This window comes from Alosa sapidissima, chromosome 11 (genome assembly GCF_018492685.1).
Source record: "Alosa sapidissima isolate fAloSap1 chromosome 11, fAloSap1.pri, whole genome shotgun sequence".
Lineage (NCBI taxonomy): Eukaryota > Metazoa > Chordata > Actinopteri > Clupeiformes > Clupeidae > Alosa > Alosa sapidissima.
The window spans coordinates 14,026,035-14,044,393 of NC_055967.1; the positions used below are offsets into that span (position 1 = coordinate 14,026,035).

Here is an 18,359-nt window from a genome sequence, read left to right on the forward strand (position 1 = left end):
GCAAAGAGGAGGTGTGGGTCCTCCCTGGGACTCCTCGTCTACGCAGGGCGCACGTAGGAGGTGTCCTTGTGCTGGTGGTGGGCTGTGGAGCAGGGAGCAGGCGTGGGCTCCCTACAGAGAGAGCGGGTGGGTTCCCCACGGAAAGCCTCTGTGGAGGCAGCACACTGGCCTTGATGCAGGAGGGGATTCCTCTGGATTAAAAAGCCATGATCACACAATGGTCTGAAACTTTTCTGAAACTTTTCTGATTTGTTTTGTTGATTGATTTATATCACATTTCTTAAAAAACAAATACAATTGCTATTAAACTTCTATTCTGTTTATTAAGTTATGTGAAAAAGGGTTATGTGATATAAATTAAATAATTTTAGCTTTTGAATGGGATCATAGGAAGACAGACAAATCAAGGACGTAATCATAACATACTTTCAGGGGGACATGCCCTCGTCCCTACTCAAGACCTATATTGTAAGTAGTACCACTCACTGTTGTGCAAAATAGTGCAAAAAAAATCTTGAAAAAGTTCAAGGTTCAGTATTTGACAGAGAAAGAGAGTGCAGAAGTGAGATGATCTCAGTTAAGTGAAGAAACTTGATTACAGAGAATTCCCAGGAAAACATTGACATATGAATAATCATCTCTTGAGCCATCATTTACTCTAAGTGAAAGTTGTAGAATACCATGGAATTATAAAATACCAATTGAAAAAAAAGATGTACAGATCATTATTTCATTATTTCAATTACGCAGTGCCTTCTCTCTCCACCCTTACTTTGATTAGTGCTCTTTTCAAGTTCAGCTACGGTAGTGCTTAACAACTAGGTACTACAAACTGTTGTTATACACTGAATACACTGTATGCAAGGCCGTATCATTTTCTATCTTATGTGATTATGTAAACAATATTCAAACCAAAACAATTGCACATTTGCACTTTTTAACTAGATAAGTTAGTTTTTACTCCTACTCACCCCATGCACCCCACTCCTACTCACCCCCCCCCCCCCCCTCTCTTTCAGGCTGCTCTGAATGCATTACATGGAACCATGGTAATATACAGTAGCCACACAAAGGCATGACCAGAAAGCACATGCAGATATTGCACAACCAAGTTTTTGAATATTTGCTACTTTGACCACAATATCTGGACTTATTTTCTATACCAATGCACATATTTATATGATTATAGTTATAGTTGTAATTCGATTCATATGATTCATATGATTATAGTTATAGTTGTAATTTGTTCAACACTCAATGGCATAAGATAAGATAGAATGGAACACAAAGAAAAACAGTATTATTAGACATTATTGTTTAAAAGAAAACATAAACATATCCCCCCATGTGTTTGTGAATTTGAACATATAATAGAATGTAATGTACATATAATAGAATGTGATGTACAAAGTAATGTATCAAATATATATACTTAATGTTTACTTTATATATTTTGAAATACATTGCATTGATGAATTCCCCTCCATCTTAAAATATTTGACTTAAAAAGATCAGTAGCACCACCTTGTGGTCTTTGGTTATACATTAGTTTACTATGACTGGACATTCTCTTCAAGATCTTCATGTTAGAAAATGTGTTGTTTATCACTGAATCATTCTGTAAACAATGTTATTGTTTAAAGTGTGTCAAAATGAATCACAGTGTAGCCAATTCAATTATATTCAAATTATTCAAAACAATAGCTGATGTATTAAGACTGGTGATGAAAACTGATTTATATCAATTCGTGTACTTAAAAATGTTTATAGTAGTGAAGGCGAAATAAATGTGAAAAATTGTATTCAATTAATACAATGCAAAATGTAAAATGATGAACTAAAAGAAGACTACTGTACCTTTCACTCCACGCCGAGTCAAGAGATCATTTTTTAAGTGTATCAAACATCACAACGACTACTACTAATTGCATTTGTATATCATTTTCCTATATTTGTATATTGTCACATAACGTCCACCACAAACAGGTGCTTATCGGGTGCTGTTTGGGACAAATGTGTTGTATATCTCCAGCCCCTAGGGTGCAGTATCTGTCCAGGAAGAGAGGAAGGTTGGACATTGGCCTCCTCATCAACGATGTTCAGTATAAGGAAGGTGACAGGTATCTTACTCATATCTTCCAGGTAATTGGCATACACGGGTTTCCCGTTTACCCAACAAAACTAGATGCGCGCGCAGCCGTGAGGAAGAAGACGCTTGGTGGCCGTTCACGTTATAAACTACAATCGGATTTTTTTGTATACCCCTGTTGTCTCAATGATAATAACATCTCATTTCAGACTGTATTTCAAATTTTGACGTTCATTTGCATTATTAATATAACATCGTATTTTGTCATTTTTGGCGAAGACATGCATTCCGTTAGGGATATTGAACATATTGAACATTTTCTAACCATCGTGATTTCGAATTGGTGCAGTTTGTAGCACAAAAACTCATTTTATTCTTTTGCTCTTTTGCATTGCTCTATGCTGTTCTATGGTGCTTTCTGCCTCTTGGTTGCGCACGCATGTTTTCGTGACGTTGCATAGAAATCCATGAGGTGGTCAGAAGAGGTCAGTAATAAACTGATGGGTTTCATGTTGATGTTGTTTCCAAAATGTACAGTGTGCTGTCCTGCTGTAACCCTGTTAAGTATACCCACATGCGCAACTACCACTGCTGTAACCCTGTTAAGTATACCCACATGCGCAACTACCACTGGCTGGGAGTGCAGAGTTACAGTGAAGGAATGGGGGGAGGGGAGTCCAAGATGTAAATAATGAGACATAAACAACCAGCCACAGGCCACATGTTACATGGCAGGCTCTTAGTTGCCTACAACAACCAGCCACAGGCCACATGTTACATGGCAGCGCTCTTAGTTGCCTACAACAACCAGCCACAGGCCACATGTTACATGGCAGTGCTCTTAGTTCGCACACTGAAAACTCCTTATAAAAAAGATTTAATCACCATTTATTACTGAAATTTTTGGGTCCAGCACCTGTTTGGATCCGGATGTGCGCGTTTTTTGTATTTTTAGTGCTCTTAGTTGCCTACAACAACCAGCCACAGGCCACATGTTACATGGCAGCGCTCTTAGTTGCCTACAACAACCAGCCACAGGCCACATGTTACATGGCAGCGCTCTTAGTTGCCTACAACAACCAGCCACAGGCCACATGTTACATGGCAGTGCTCTTAGTTCGCACACTGAAAACTCCTTATAAAAAAGATTTAATCACCATTTATTACTGAAATTTTTGGGTCCAGCACCTGTTTGGATCCGGATGTGCGCGTTTTTTGTATTTTTAGTGCTCTTAGTTGCCTACAACAACCAGCCACAGGCCACATGTTACATGGCAGCACTCTTAGTTGCCTATTTGGTGATCAGTTTATGACCTACATGGTACTTAGCCTACTGTGTATAACATGATCAGGGCTAATTGTTTAGTCACTAAACAATTAGCCCTGACCATGTTATACACAGTAGGCTAACATAGCCTATAGACTAAACTTTAGTCTATAGGCTATGTTAGAAAGGACAGCAAGTCTAATTATTGATACAACAGACATGTGCCAGACATGAACAGAAGTTAATACTGTTTTATCTAAGTTATCTGATCACATCAAAGAGAACATTTGTATCTGATATTCAAGTTGAACTGATTTATGAAGAGAGGGGGGGGGGCCTGCCATGAGCTAAACCAACTTGGTTTCATTACAGTGATCATCATAGCAAACTGAGCTCTAATTTCACAAAGAAACCCATGCTGTCAGGTGTGGTGACATGTCTTCCTGCTTATAAGGTAGCTATCAAGCACAAAGGCCCCAGAAAGGCTGCAGCTCAGAACTCCCTACAAGCAACATTGGAGGGACTGCTTCAAATGACGCACACATGCATGTGCCTCAATCACTGCTGGTTGAATAAAAGCAGCATAATGTTACTTAACACAGCCCTTATTTTGCCAGAGGCTTTCACTTTGTCTCAATTAAAAAGGCTGTTTAGCATGAACAGTGAAAAGAGAGGGGGTTGGGGATCAGGTAGTATTGTGTGAACAAGGACAAAAGTAATTTAAGGAGGATAATAAGCCCAAACTAATTATACCCACGAGTAGGAGGAACCAATATCTTCTTGAGATTGATTATCAAGCAGTTAGCGCTCACTGGAGCATACCTGCTAAGCCACTGGTCTTACAGTTAGATTTCAGGGAATGAGACAATATGCTGTGTCATGTTTGTGTCCTGATTCTCCAGACAGATGCTTAAGTACTGACTGAGGCCCACCAACAGCGATGTTAATGGATTAAGTAAACAGCTCACCAAGCTTAATACAATGACTAAATGCTCTATTTAGTTGGCCTAGAAGAAGAGGGCTACATTAAATGTTTATATTTTGGTACTGCGTATTTTCCACAAGCCAATTGTGCATTGTCATTGAATCTGGCCTAATGCTGTGTAACGTGAAATAGACTTGGTTGTTGATTGGCCACTGTGGAAAATCTCCTACCTATAACACAAGGAATATAACACCTTTCCTGTGTATATCTAAAATGGTAACTGCAAACAGCCTCAGTGTGTTATTAAATGGTTCTCAGCTAAATCTCTGTTTTCATTTCTAAAACAAACGTTTAGTCTAGCACACACTATAGGTAGACAATATTTAAAAAATGTTTCTTTCTATCAGATTCATTGAATCCAGCACACGACTTCCTGTCAAAGTGACTTCTTGGGTCGGATTGTCCCATTCCTCAATTTCATAAGTGCAATCAAAAGGGAGGAAGTGTCGACCCCGGGAGATGGAACATCTCTCTTTATTTACATTGAAAAGTGCTTCCTCTGAGCTCTGTTTCCTGAGGGCTCCGCCGAAAAGACTCTGTCCTGTGTCAAAGATGTCAGGGGCTGAAGTCACACAGGCGTGTGCGACGCTGCAAAAATGCTGTGGAACCGTACAAATGGTGCTGCAACATGAGAGTGATGTATCAGGTGAAGAGGTGTTAAGCGCCGCACACCTCCTGAAGGCACGCATCGTAATGAGACATGATCCTCTGCTCTGTGTCCTAAAGGAGGCCTCTCTGCTCTGAAGAACGGCATTTCTCTTTCAGAGTCCTCATTGTTATATCACTGATGTGATCACTGAACCTATGTAAATCCTGGTGCAGGCTAAGCAGAGATATGCTGTTCAGTGACTACTGAATAACACAGCAGCTTCATATTTGCAGATGGAGAATGACAAAGCCATTGAGCTCTAGTACAACATTTTATTCTTAATTCCATCAGAAATGGACCTATATGACAATGTAATATCCCTATAGAATGACAGTATAATCTCTATACAGTTCAAATATGCTGCTATGAAATGATATTCAGTAATGACCATTTATAAAAGAGCCCTAGTATTTCTATTCTGGTAAGGCAAGCGAAGAAAGACAATGGGATAGGAAAAACTCTGTTTGATGTATCCAGTAGACAGATTTAAATGTAAACATAAGATTTTATATACAGATAACACAGCAACACATGACTCAATATCTGACACAATGTCCTGCTTGACATTTACTGTAAGTCCCTAATTTGAATTTTTTTTTTTTTGGCTGAGATCAATGTTACTGTATAAGTATCACACAAAATACTCTAAATCCTGCACTAGAAAAATGACTGTACAAAAAGTCGCTGATAGGGCAGCAGCATCAGTTCACCATGTAGGGGTTTTCTCTGATTCCTCTGGAGTGCTGAGCCTGTTCCACTTTACCTCATGCACAACCTCAGAGTGCGCAAGGCAGGTTTATAATAAGCTCAAAACAACTCTTCTTGCTCCAGTGAGTTACACATCTTATAAATACACTAACAAAACACAGAAGGAACAACAAGAAAAAAGTACTGTACTTTGTCTCTTGATAAGAAATATTGTAATATGACAGAAGCTGTTGTGGCCACATAAACTCATACGCAGGATGCTAGGGATGAAGTGGTGTTGGTGGTACTGTGGTTATCACTGCTCTCCAAACTGTTGACCCAGGTTCAATGCTTGTAAGATGCTTTGAACAAAAGCATCTGCTACAGTAATTACGTTACCGTACCTTCATGTTAGATATAATGTATGAGCTTAATGAACGTAAAGCCAATAAGTGTTCAAATGCACAGTAAAATGAGTACAGTTAAAAAAATATTCCTAATGATAAATTCCATACACGGTACAATGTAATGTACACAGTAATGTTATGATCTACCATTAAAAGAAATTCGAGAAGTATGACAAGTACAACTTGGACACAATAAGAAACAGTCACACTTTTTCTCTTAGCATTTCCACATACTAATGGTTTGTTATCAAGATCTTAGCAAGAACTGGAATCCTTTGCTCCCAGTGCATGTTCACATGGGGAGTTAAATGATGTCTGCACGAATACATCTCAAGCCTTTGAGAGCCAGACAAAAATGGGAAGAAAGGTAAAGATGTTGGGAAAAACATCAGTAAAATCTCAACTGACAGCAAGTTGGAATGATGAAATGTTTGTGTTGCCTAACAGTTGTCAGCCAGTAGTATATCTCACAACTGTGACTGTACGACTTGCTGAAAGTAGTGCTAAGCTATGTATGGTGAATCTGACTCTGCTGCTGCTCACCAACAACCCAGTTTACTGTTTGTAAAAGATTAAGCTTTAACCTTAACATTCAACTTTAAGGAATGGAACTGTGAAGGATCTTCTACAATCACAGCCCTTTAGGACATCAGTCTTTCCACATGTCTGCACCATATCTGTGCTGAATCAGAGTTGATATTTGACACTGGTTGGTAAGGCTTCTTGCTTGATATGTGCAGTGCCCATTCACTTCAAACTGTGTTGAATGGGAACAGTCGCAAATGTCCATTTCAAGAGAATAAAAACCTTACTAAATAAAAATGAAACTTGGTTTGTAAGAAGGTTATACATACCCATGATTATTGGAGGTATATGATTGGTAACTGTGTTATCTGACTGCTTAAAGAGTACTGCAGGCAAATGTTAAAAAACACTTCTACAAGCAGATGAAAAGTAATGTATGTTTAAAAAGTTGGCGTTTCTGTTCTGAACATAATATAATGCATTAGAAGTTAATATGTACAAACCCCGTCCCACCCATCATCTGGGTTCAACGCATGGTCCGCCGCAGCTGAGCGAGGTCAGTGAGCTGCAACAGCAACTCAAGGCCTTGCTGGCTGGCAGGGCAGTCTGTGGCTGAAAGGCTTGGCAGACATGGGACTGCACACTTTGGAGATTGGGCCTCAGTTTAGGCCCTTAAGCCACGCGTGTGTAAGGGACACTGTGGAATGTCATGGCAAGAATAAGGACACCTACACACACACACACACACACACACACTCAAAGGAAAAGACACACACCAAACAAACACACAAACACACACACATACACACACACACACACACACACACACATACACACACACGTAGGTGGCTGGACGTTAGTAGTTGTTGGTGTGTGCGTGGGGGGTGGAGCGTGAGCGGGCCACTGGGCTGTGGTTGTTGGCGTTGCTGTTGTCTTTGCCTGCATGGGAGAGCATGCTGTCCAGCACCTGCAGCTTGCCCTGCTCCTCCTTCATGAACAGGTCCACTAGCAGGATCTTCTCCTTGTGGATCTGCACGCTGATGTCTTTGGGGATGTCAGGGATCACCCAGTCCACAATGTCACTCATCAGCATCACCACATTCTAATGGAAGAGAGTGAGAGAGAGAGAGAGATAACAGTTTATGTGTTCATTTAAAGTTTAATGGTCAATTTACTGGTAAGTAGTTTAAAACATTCCACACATTCCTACTAAAAACCCACCCTTGATCAAATATGAGGTCAGTATAATCCCTCTCAGTCTAATATAAGAGCACTGAGAGTGGTTATACTGACTTTTCTACATCTGATCAAAGTGGCTGTGATAGCCACTGGACACTTGGAAGCACTGATCGAAAAATAGTGGTACCGACCTGGAAGACAATGACGAAGGCCAGACGAGCAGCCAGCACTGCCCAGAATTCTTTGGAGATGTCATATGGTGCCTGAGCCCATGGTGGCTCCCTATAGTCCTTATACCTGAGGAATGATTAACACAGAGGGGCCTGAATCAGAACTACTACAAGGAATCACACACACACACACATATATGCCTATTCCCAGGGGAATCAGTTGCTGACATAGAATTCTCAAACACACAAGATTTGCTATCCCACTTCCCCCTACCTGCACATGTCCACGCGGTAGCCAAGGTACAGAGGGTTCATGGGTCCCGTGCCGTTCTGGAAGTGGGAGACGTTGAAGTAGGACAGCGTGTGGTTGACGAAGCCATGCATGGAACCGTTGCTGCTGTACATGTACTGGTAGACCAGCCGCGGGATGAAGTCAGACGTGAAGGAGATGACAAACGCCTGGACGAGGAAGTCCGATGGTCACCATGGCAGTAGGGGTAGGGAAGACCGCGGGGGATGGGGGGGGGGGGGGGGGGGACGAGAAAAATGCATATCCTTTAGGAATTTGAATTACTGGAAACCCGGTGAGGAATTTCTGTTTCCAAAAATAGGAAAATTCTCAAGAAGGCACAACAGCCATATATTAGTCAGTCTGGAGGAATCCCACTGTTGACTACAGCTTTCAGGCTTTATTTGTGAAAACAAAGTGCTATTTTTATTGAGAGAAAGAGTGAAAAGCTATTAATACCCCACTGTCTCTGGAGATATCTCAGTGACATCTTGTTCTGCAACACATGTGCTAATTATAGCCCCAGATGTGGGAGAGGACGGATGACATAAAATTCCGTCTGTTCTGATTAAATATGTCCTACCCCCATAAACCGCAAAGATAAGGATCTAAATGTCCCACTGACAAAGCTTTCGGAAGTACAGGTCTGGGCAGGAATTTGCACTCAGAGACTGACCAAGTAAGGTTTACTTTGATTTGGAGGGGCCTGGGAGGATAGCTTTCCAGAGAATCCAACTGTGAACTTGGACAAGCTCTCTCACAAAGTGGTGACATAAATCCTCGGGGGAACAGAGACCATAAAATTGGAGACCATGTTATTGTTGGACAAAGAGTGGAATCAAAATAAAGGAACGATACAGGCGGCCAGGCACCACAACACAACAAGGTCACATTTTTATTCATCAACACTACAAAGCACAGTTCTCTTTTCAATAATCACACACACAACCCTAAAGCTGGTTGTCATGTCACCCTTAGCTTCACGTCTCATCAGGCATATGTTTCACCAATACTTGGTACTTACGTTCACAATTACTGCAACTTTGGCCACACCTCTGAGAAGATTGTACCAGATCCCTGACAATGAGAAGAAGAAAACATCAAGCAGTATGAAAAATAATACGTATCCAAAGTATCGTTTTTATTCTGCGTTCTAGGTAATATGTAAATATTTGCAATGCTGATACACAGCATAAAAAGACTGAAATGACACGTTGTAAATATAACCACTAGATGAGGCTCAAGTCTGCAGTCTACTCCGAAACAAGCGGTCATAAACAGTGTCTGATGAACGGTGACATGGCAGGTGACTTAACAGGACTTAGTTTTATTATATCCAAATGACATAATGGAATTAGGTACGATGTGAGAGCCTTTCTCTGGGGAGATCAAAAAGAGGATGCCACGGCTAGTGAACCTGACAAACTCACCGATGTCCTTCGCTCTGGCTGCCACGGGCCTCCTGAGTTCAGCCACAAACTTCTTGGCGTCCAGACGGATCTCAATGATGTTGTTGAGTAGGGCAAAGAGTGGTGCCAGAGGGAAGGAAGCCACAAACAAGGTGACAAAACCAAACTGGATGACTGGATGCACAGAGAGAGAGAGAGAGTGAGAGAGAGAAAGAGAGAGAATGAGAGAGAGAGTGAGAGAGAAAGAGAGAGAGAAAGAGAGAGAGAGTGAGAGAGAGAGAAAGAGAGAGAGAGAGAGAAAGAGAGGGAGGGGGGTGATTTAGGTGATATGAAGTTTGGGTGAGGTTAACTAGTATCCAGGAGCTTATGGGCAGTCATGCACTGTGGCTTATTTCACATCAGCAGTCAGGGCAGGGCCCTGGGTCTAGGGCACCATGTGCACTGCTTTAGCGGATCTTTTGTAAAATAGGGAAACAGCAAAACAATTCTCTAAGGCAGTCTCATGAATGTTAAATATACACCGCTCATAAAATAGCGCCCGCTTGCCGCGACCTTTTGGGCAAATCAAATAAAACAAGACGTCACAGATGAGATGATTTATTTATTGAAGCAGCTGAGTTGAATTTGGGAGGGAGAATTAAGAGGAGTAGACCAGCTCATGTGGATGGAGACTCCTTTTTATGTGTCCTGCAAGGAGTGGCTGGGAGGGCCCTGTGCACAGCAGCTGTGTGTGTGTGAGCGTGTGTGTTTGTGTGTGTGTGTGTGTTTGTGTGTGTGTGTGTGTGTGTGTGTGTGCGTGTGCATGTGTGTGCGTGTTTGTGTGTGTGTGTGCGCGTGTGTGCATGTGTGTATGTGTGTGTGTGAGTGTGTATATGTGTGTGCATTTTTGTGCGTGTGTGGGTGGCAGGTATGCAACCCAGAGGAAAGCTGATCGGGCCCAGAGCCCGTGCTGGAAATCTCCGCTGACTCTGTGCCAGAGTCTGATCCGGCCCAGAATGCCCCTCACCCAGTGCAGTGCACACTTTGATGCCTTTGGCAAGGGTGTGAATTAAAGCCGGAGCAAGAAGTGTGTGCACTGTGTGGCATGTGCACTGTGTGTGTGTGTCTGTGTGTGTGTCTGTGTGTGTGTGCATGTGTGTGTCTGTGTGTGTGTGTGCGCGTGTGTGTGTGTGTGTGTAAGAGAGAGAGAGAGAGAGAGGGAGAGTGAGAGAGAGAGAAGGCATGTGTGTATTTTGGGAGCGATATGAGAAATTGTGAGCTTGAGAGTGGCTTGGAGAACATTGCTGGTGTGTGTCTCATTGCATATCCATGGCAAAGGCTCACAATACCTCTCTGATGAGCAATGTGAGCCATGTGGCATTTAAATCACCAGATGATCACGAAAACTGTTAATGTCTCCATCAAACACCTTGTACTCAACATTGGTTTAGTTTAACCTTTGTGCCCCTGCCCCAGGGCTCCTCTATTGAAAAGCACAAGATGGCCATCTTACGTAATGGTGATGTCAGCAGGGTACAAACTGTGCTAATTTGCTAACATAAAACAAGCCAAGACAGCTAGCTAGTATGAGTATTAGATGTGTCGAGAAACTACTGTGTTTTGTGTACACTACATCTAACAATCAGGGGAAGTAGATCCAACTAACTGAAAATGTTTGGTAGGTGAAGTACAGGATTGTATTTCAAGCAACTGCAATCTTAATAATAGCAGTGTTGCTGTCAGAGTGTGAATTACCCCACCATAATTGGGGGGTACTGCTCCTTCACTTCTTCTATGACCATCATGGTCCACTACCATATCAATCCCCATCGTGATCGCCAAGTGCAACATGTGTTGTGCAACACACATACAAGGTGTAAACATGCGACAAACTGATAATCAGTTGGCTACAGAATATCTCATTGTTATTATATCCAAAAGAGAACTGTTTTGATCAACTCTTGAAAGTTAGAAGTTAAGTGCACTGAAATACCATTCTAATTACTAGTAAAAGTAATACCTTTACAAGAAGCCTATTGCTTATTTCATGACATATTTATTTGGTTTATTTTTAGATTTTATGACCTGGAGGTATGATCCAACCCTCTAATATAGCCTAGCCTACTGTATAAAAAGAAACCAATTTTCCATTATAGTCTATGGTAGTCAGTGTCAAATCAACACAATTGCCTAGAGATATGTGAAATCTAAGCAATCTTTAATGTGATTAAGGAGCATATAGCCTACTTTGAAAAAACATACTACCACATAAGAACTACAGAGCTGGTAACCTACAAGAATCCGATAACCAGAATGTAAAAACAATAGACCTACTAACCAATTAAAAACAAATTCAAATACTAGCATGTACTATTTAGCCTAGGCTACTTGGCTCTTTATGTTTCCACAGGTTTCACTAATGTTATGTAGGCTTAGCTACATCAGACCCTCTGTGCATAATAAAAACAACACAGGATCTGTGCCAAACTAATTTCAAAAGGGCACAATAATTTATTCAAGATAAAATGAGAATCAATGGACACCTAGGCTATGGACTGGAGTTCATCTCCTTGGAAATGCCAATCGATTTTACCTCACCACAATGTAAAATAATAATACATGATTTAAATAGAGAATTATCTTGCTAACTAACTTTGGTAACTAACCAAGGTCCACTTTACTAGACTCAGGGGCCGTGCACACGACGCCGGTTTTTATGAAACCGGTGAGGTTTTGTTAACGGTTACGCCTTGCATGTACACGACGCCGGCAGTTTAGGAGACTGAAACCAATAGCTTTTGAAACCGGCTTCCGAAGTGGGAACTTTTGAAACCGCCGGCTAACTTTCGCCACGTAGACGCCTGTAGGTGCGAAGCCGGCAACTTTATGAAGACATAGCCCCACCTCTCAACTCAGCCACGGCACTCGACCTGACATGTTGCTTGTCAAAACAAACCAAACCATTTATTTATCATATTAAAATGTTTTTCTTTCCCCTGTCATGATTTATGTGCACAATGTAGCCTATCAGCTTTTAGTGGCTAAGTTAGAAGCACACGTTAGCTTAACTTAGTTAAACATTAGCTACATGTTAGTGTTTTCTCCAGTGGTGTTCAGACCTAATGCAATGCGTAGGCAAAGCATTTGAAATTTCACATAGCAGTCACATACCTTGAAAATGAACTTTATTAGTTTAACAGTTGAATTGAAAACCGAATTGTCTGTAGTATCCTTATTTCATGCGACTGCTTAACCAGAGCACTTATTAGACATTCTCTGGCTTAAAGGAGAATTCCGGTGTGATATTGACCTAAAGTGTATTGAAACATGATACCGAGTGTGAACGTATGTCTCATAGCCCATCTCGGCTTGTCCCCTGCACTCCAAAATCTGGCGCTAGTTAGCCGATGCTACCAACAGCTTTTTCAATAGTGGTGCTTCGGCATCGGGCTAGCCATGCAAATAAATCACTGTTTTACACCCATTTACAAGGCTCAATGTATCTCCACACTTCATTGGTAGACTTCCGAGGGCCCTGACATTTAAAACGAGACATTGAGAACTGCACTGGTAGTTGCATGGATTCCAGTTGCTGCTACTGGAAGAAACTGGAATCCATGCATTTCCATTATTTTTGGAATCTGATCCCTTATCATACCTGTTCATTCTTACTTGTTGCTCGACTTATCGTGACTAAATTCAAGATGGCTGCAAACGCTAAACTTCGTGAAGATACTGTTCGTATAAATCGTCTTGTAAGTAAACTACCAGTGCTTTTTCAAAGTTCTCAATGTCTCGTTTTAAATGTCAGAACTCGTGACATGCAAGAACAAAACATGTTAATACATGAAGGTTGTAAAATAGCACATTTTCAACAAGTTAGACGTCTGCTAGCAACTTACATTTACCCATGCACGCCAGCAGCAAACCGAATTTAGGCTACTGGAGGAATCTAGCGTTTTGTCATTCAACGTCGTTGACACTTGCTTGAGAAGTTGAAGTCGTTCTCTATAGTGGGGTACGAATTGTCATGAAATAATGGTCCCGTAGGACCATTATTTCAGAGGGGGGGCAAAACGGGGTCAGAAAATTTGCACCCCATCATTTTACAACAGTAGGAACCCAAATAAAGCAAATAAAACAAAAATATAAATTTTAGCAAAAAAATCCTACGGAAATACAATTCGTACCCCACTACTATCTCCGTTGCTTTTGTGCCACGGTGGTTAAAAATGGTACGGTCCATAATAGGGGTGTCTGAAATCGCTTTACATTAAACTTTTCCTAGTGAAAATAGGAGTTGACTTGTATTGTAGCCAACTGTAATGATATTTTTTCACAATATCAGAAAAATTATCTGACCCCCCCAAAACTGATATTTCAGTTGTCTCTTTGGGGGGTACTGGGTCTTCATTGGGGGGTATAGTACCCCCCAGTACCCCCTGTAATTCGAACTATGGTTGCTGTATACATCCCCTAACAGTAACAGTGTTAAATACTGGCAAATGACATTGACACATTATGATATTACAGGAAAGGTCAGGCCGGTGAGCGCAGAGTGGCGGGTCTGCAGCCTGATGGACAGGTGCGCTCTAGGAAAGCCACACTAAGGGAAATGCGATGCTGCTGGTCTGAAGTCCTTTTTATAAGGGTGGGGTGATCTGAGGCCTGCGCTGGGCCGCGCTCTGCTGCGCTCTCCCTCCCTCCAGAGGCTGCTGTCTGAGCTCAAGTCAAATGGAGGCCCATCAAACTAGGAGGCAACCTCAAGGAATTTCTTGGACAGAGCCACAGCAACTTTGTTTTGTTTCATAAAGAATTAGGACTTAAATATATTTGCATGTTTATATCATCAACTGGAATCCTCTGAGTAGGGCAAAGCACCTCGGTGTGTGGCTTACCATCAGCTAACCACAGATGAGCACTGAGAGAGGACAGAGTGTCCAAGCTGGGGGACAATGGCTATGCTATGTGGAGCAGCATGGATACAAGTCTAGAACCTTGGAGAACATCTGGGCGCTGGGAGAGATCCAGGGACTAGAGCTCAGCCAAGCGGATGCAAGCCTCCTCGTCCCATTGTCTGCTGTGCTCACACCTTGTAAACAAAGTTAGTTGGTTCCCTTCAGTGGACTTGAGTAAGGCTGGTGTAAAACAACAACCCCTACCATGAGACATACACTGTAGTTAATGTGACACTGATTAAATGCATCAAATTATCATCTTTATAGGATGAAGGAGTTCCACGGCAATTAGGCAAGTAAAAAATCAATGCAGTTCTCTCATGTGCAAAGAGCTGTCTCTCTTTGACATTTACCACACTGCCATCTGAGGTTGGGTGCACCCAATATAGAAGAAAGGTTGGGGCCCTTTAATATTTAAATATGCAGGTCAATTAAATGGTATTTGATGAAGGGTGCCTCTCTCAGCTTGAGCTGGCAATTTGGTGAGCCTTCTAATACAGCTAGATCAATTCCATAATTAATTGTCATTCTCTTTGAAAACAGATGTGTCCTTTGGAGAACTTTCTCACAGTAGAGTAATCCTCTCATGAGCACTATGATCATTCTAAAGCTGAGTCCGCATGGGGCTCACGGCGACGTGGCCAACAGAAACAGCCAGCGATTAACTTGAAAGGGGACCTCCATTGCATGAGTTTCCAACACTTTTCTGTCAGTGTAACGTCCAAGATAAATACGCTCTTGGTTGTGGAAACAAATAAATGCGTTTCTCCACCTGTTCATAAGCACCAAAGAGTCCCTGCAGGTTCTGCAGGAATCCTCTCTCTTCAGCGGTGAGAGTGACATCTCTGTTTTCCACATACTGGGAGATAGCGTGGAGTGTGGAGCCGAGCTACAGATAATCTGACAGGCTAAAGCCAAAAAGACATGGATGTCATTGCACTGCCACTGAGCTATTTCAGACAGAGGAGATTGGAGTGGCCACCACTGACATATTTGACTTTCACAGAATAACAGTTTGACACTCAGATGATGCCCAACACATGATGCCCACACTAAATAAAATACCCGCACGGTATTACAACAGCGTTATACCCTTCAGCCAAAGAAGACAGACAGGAGCTTAAATACATTGTTATATCAAATGCCAATGAGGTTCCTCTGCTACCCTGACTGCCCAAATTAGAACAGAGGGGTTAAACATGATTAGACCACAGTAGTCTCATACTATCATAAATCCATGTGTGTGGAGCATTATTTCTCTACACTAGGTATATCCCCATTCCCCAATATCTATTATACAATCGCCAAAATGGATGATGAAAAAATCACATTCTTTCGTATTTTCATTTTGATTATGCAGAAAATAGGAGGCCATGTAAGCCAGCTTTGTAAATATATAAATAAAATATGTTTTAGAAATGATTAGTGCAATCTCTCCCTGGGGTAAAAGCACAGCTCAGCCCCAGTCAGCCTGTGACTCACTCATCTCCATGTACTCTGGCGTGAGGCCGGCGAATGGGTCCAGGAAGTGGTCAGTTTCGTAGCGCTGCAGCTTCTTCTCACGCTCCTCTTCCTGAAAGGAGCCCCGCTTGGACTTGATGTACCTTATCAGCTTCTTCAGCTTGCTGCAGCGAGACGAGAAAAGACAATCACTTAGAGAGCATCTGCTCCAAACGTCTCCATGCTGCCAGATGATGGGTGTATTTCTGTCAGTCTAACTGAGGACGTGTTCATGTCCTTGATGGATGGGTACCCACTGATGGGTTTTCTGACCATGGCAAGAAGTTGAGATGCTAAAACTCTCCTATGCATTTTGATGCTTAATGCTGTCTTATATGGAATTATGAGATTGGGAGGAGGAGGGGCGGGGGGGCTTACAAGAGAGTGTATTCTGCTTTTTCGCAAAATGAAAAACAATGAATGTGCTCACTTCATTTTTGGTGGACATAATGCTAACATTACTTAACAGACAAAATGCATTATGATGTTACATGGTTTCCAAGTAAATGAATGGTTTGTGCCATCCAACAACATTCTGTATGTAAAATTGTCTGTTACACACAGCACCCCATATGGATGTGTGTGTGTGTGTGTGTGTGTGTGTGTGTGTGTGTGTGTGTGTGTGTGTGTGTGTGTGTGTGTGTTGTACTTACGGGACACCAATTTCAAACAGGTTGTTCTGAATAAGCTGTTTGCCAAGCATGGTAATACTGAGTTGAATGCACAGCTCCATCAAACATCCTCCATGGTCACACTGTGAAAATCAGAGTTTTTTAAAAGCAGTTTCCACAATTTCCTCTATCAATGGATCAATGAACCACTCTATTTAGCTCATCACAGCAGCTTTCCCCAGACCCAAACCAGAAGTTAAAAGTGTGCAGTTTTACCTCTTCCATTCGGTACGACTCAAAAACGTACACATAACTTCCTGGGCGTCCAACCAATCTAAGAAGACAGAGAGAGGAATTTGTTTGGGAAAATGACCAGCGTGACGAGCACACAAGGTGAGAACAGGAGCTGGAACACGGCGTACCCACCTGCCTCTGAAGAAGGCGATGTATATGATGGGCGTGAATGCATTCACAAACTTGAGGATGAAGGTCTTGAAGATCAGTCTCTCCTCAAAGCTCTTGTCGGTTTTAGGCACCTCTGAGGAGAAATCAAACCTTCACGCTAATGTCACAGTTGCTTTATGTCACCTTGTTCCACAGATGTATGGAGAAAATGACTAAGGCTGAGGACCGTTGTGGACTGACCGAGCACAGTGAGCCATCGAGCCACGGCCCCATACACCTCATCCAGGATGAGGATGACCACCAGGTTAATGATGGCGGCGGTGGCCTTCACCGTCAACCGGACGTTGGAGCGCGTGGTGGGGTTCGAGCTCATGTGCAGTGCGGCTTTGGTGGATATCCTGTACAGGATGACTCCAAACACAATAGCAAATGTCACCCCAATCTGAAAGAGAGAACATGGCGTAACCACAGGGGGCAAGAAATAAGGGTTGAAAAGTCCCTAAATCATAACCATAACCAAAACCATAAATATCACTACAGTAAACTTGGGAAAACATTATTCGGAACTAGAATACAAATTGAGAGCATGACTCAATGACTGAGAACAGTTTCACTTACCATTAAAAGCATCATGACTATATTGGTCATGTAAGCTGGAAATCTGTCTCTACACGTCAGCTTCTCTTTCTCAGTCTACAAGAGGAGACAGACTGTTACTCTGATGCCGAAAACATTTGAACAGCGATCGGCAAACACTCAAGGGTGATGTGAGAGAGCAAATGCTTTGATGCTGACACAACCATTACAAGGACGTTTCAACACACTGAATACAGTACAGCTCAATTCAGGGATGGTGTTGGACATTTAGCCAAATTGTAGGATACAATGCGATGCATTCATGATGACTTCCTGACCAAATGTAAAAGACGGGTCAGCATCTTCAAACTGCCAGCTGAGATCGGCCTTCATGCTAGTGGACGAGCCTCACAATTCCACAGTCAAAAAACATGCACCATGACACTCTCAAGCACCTATGCCAAAACAAAAGGGATTCTCCGGACATCCAAAGCACTGCTAAACAGGAGGAGGTGAATAGTGCATTGTCCTTCTGAAGAGAACACTAGAAAGTGATGGGTGTGGAAAGAGGAGTGTGTGTAAAAAAAATACAAGAAAGTTTTCAATTGAGCACACAACATGGAGAGACCTCAGGTCAACTGAGGTTCTACCCACTTGGAAATAATCCATTTGCG

At 42.1% G+C, this 18,359-nt stretch overlaps 1 protein-coding gene across 1 annotated transcript in view; it reads right to left on the reverse strand.

Annotated features, from left to right (window-relative positions):
• Window positions 1–5,248: 5,248 nt before the first annotated feature.
• The window catches only part of LOC121724303 (anoctamin-1-like), a 37,927-nt gene continuing 24,816 nt past the window's right edge, over window positions 5,249–18,359 (reverse strand). Inside the window, 11 exon segments of the mRNA XM_042110756.1 lie at window positions 5,249–7,711; window positions 7,980–8,085; window positions 8,233–8,417; window positions 9,272–9,324; window positions 9,678–9,830; window positions 16,076–16,218; window positions 16,747–16,847; window positions 16,981–17,038; window positions 17,131–17,242; window positions 17,350–17,551; window positions 17,728–17,802. Coding sequence (XP_041966690.1) covers window positions 7,466–7,711; window positions 7,980–8,085; window positions 8,233–8,417; window positions 9,272–9,324; window positions 9,678–9,830; window positions 16,076–16,218; window positions 16,747–16,847; window positions 16,981–17,038; window positions 17,131–17,242; window positions 17,350–17,551; window positions 17,728–17,802 — 1,434 coding nt within the window. The 3' untranslated portion in view covers window positions 5,249–7,465.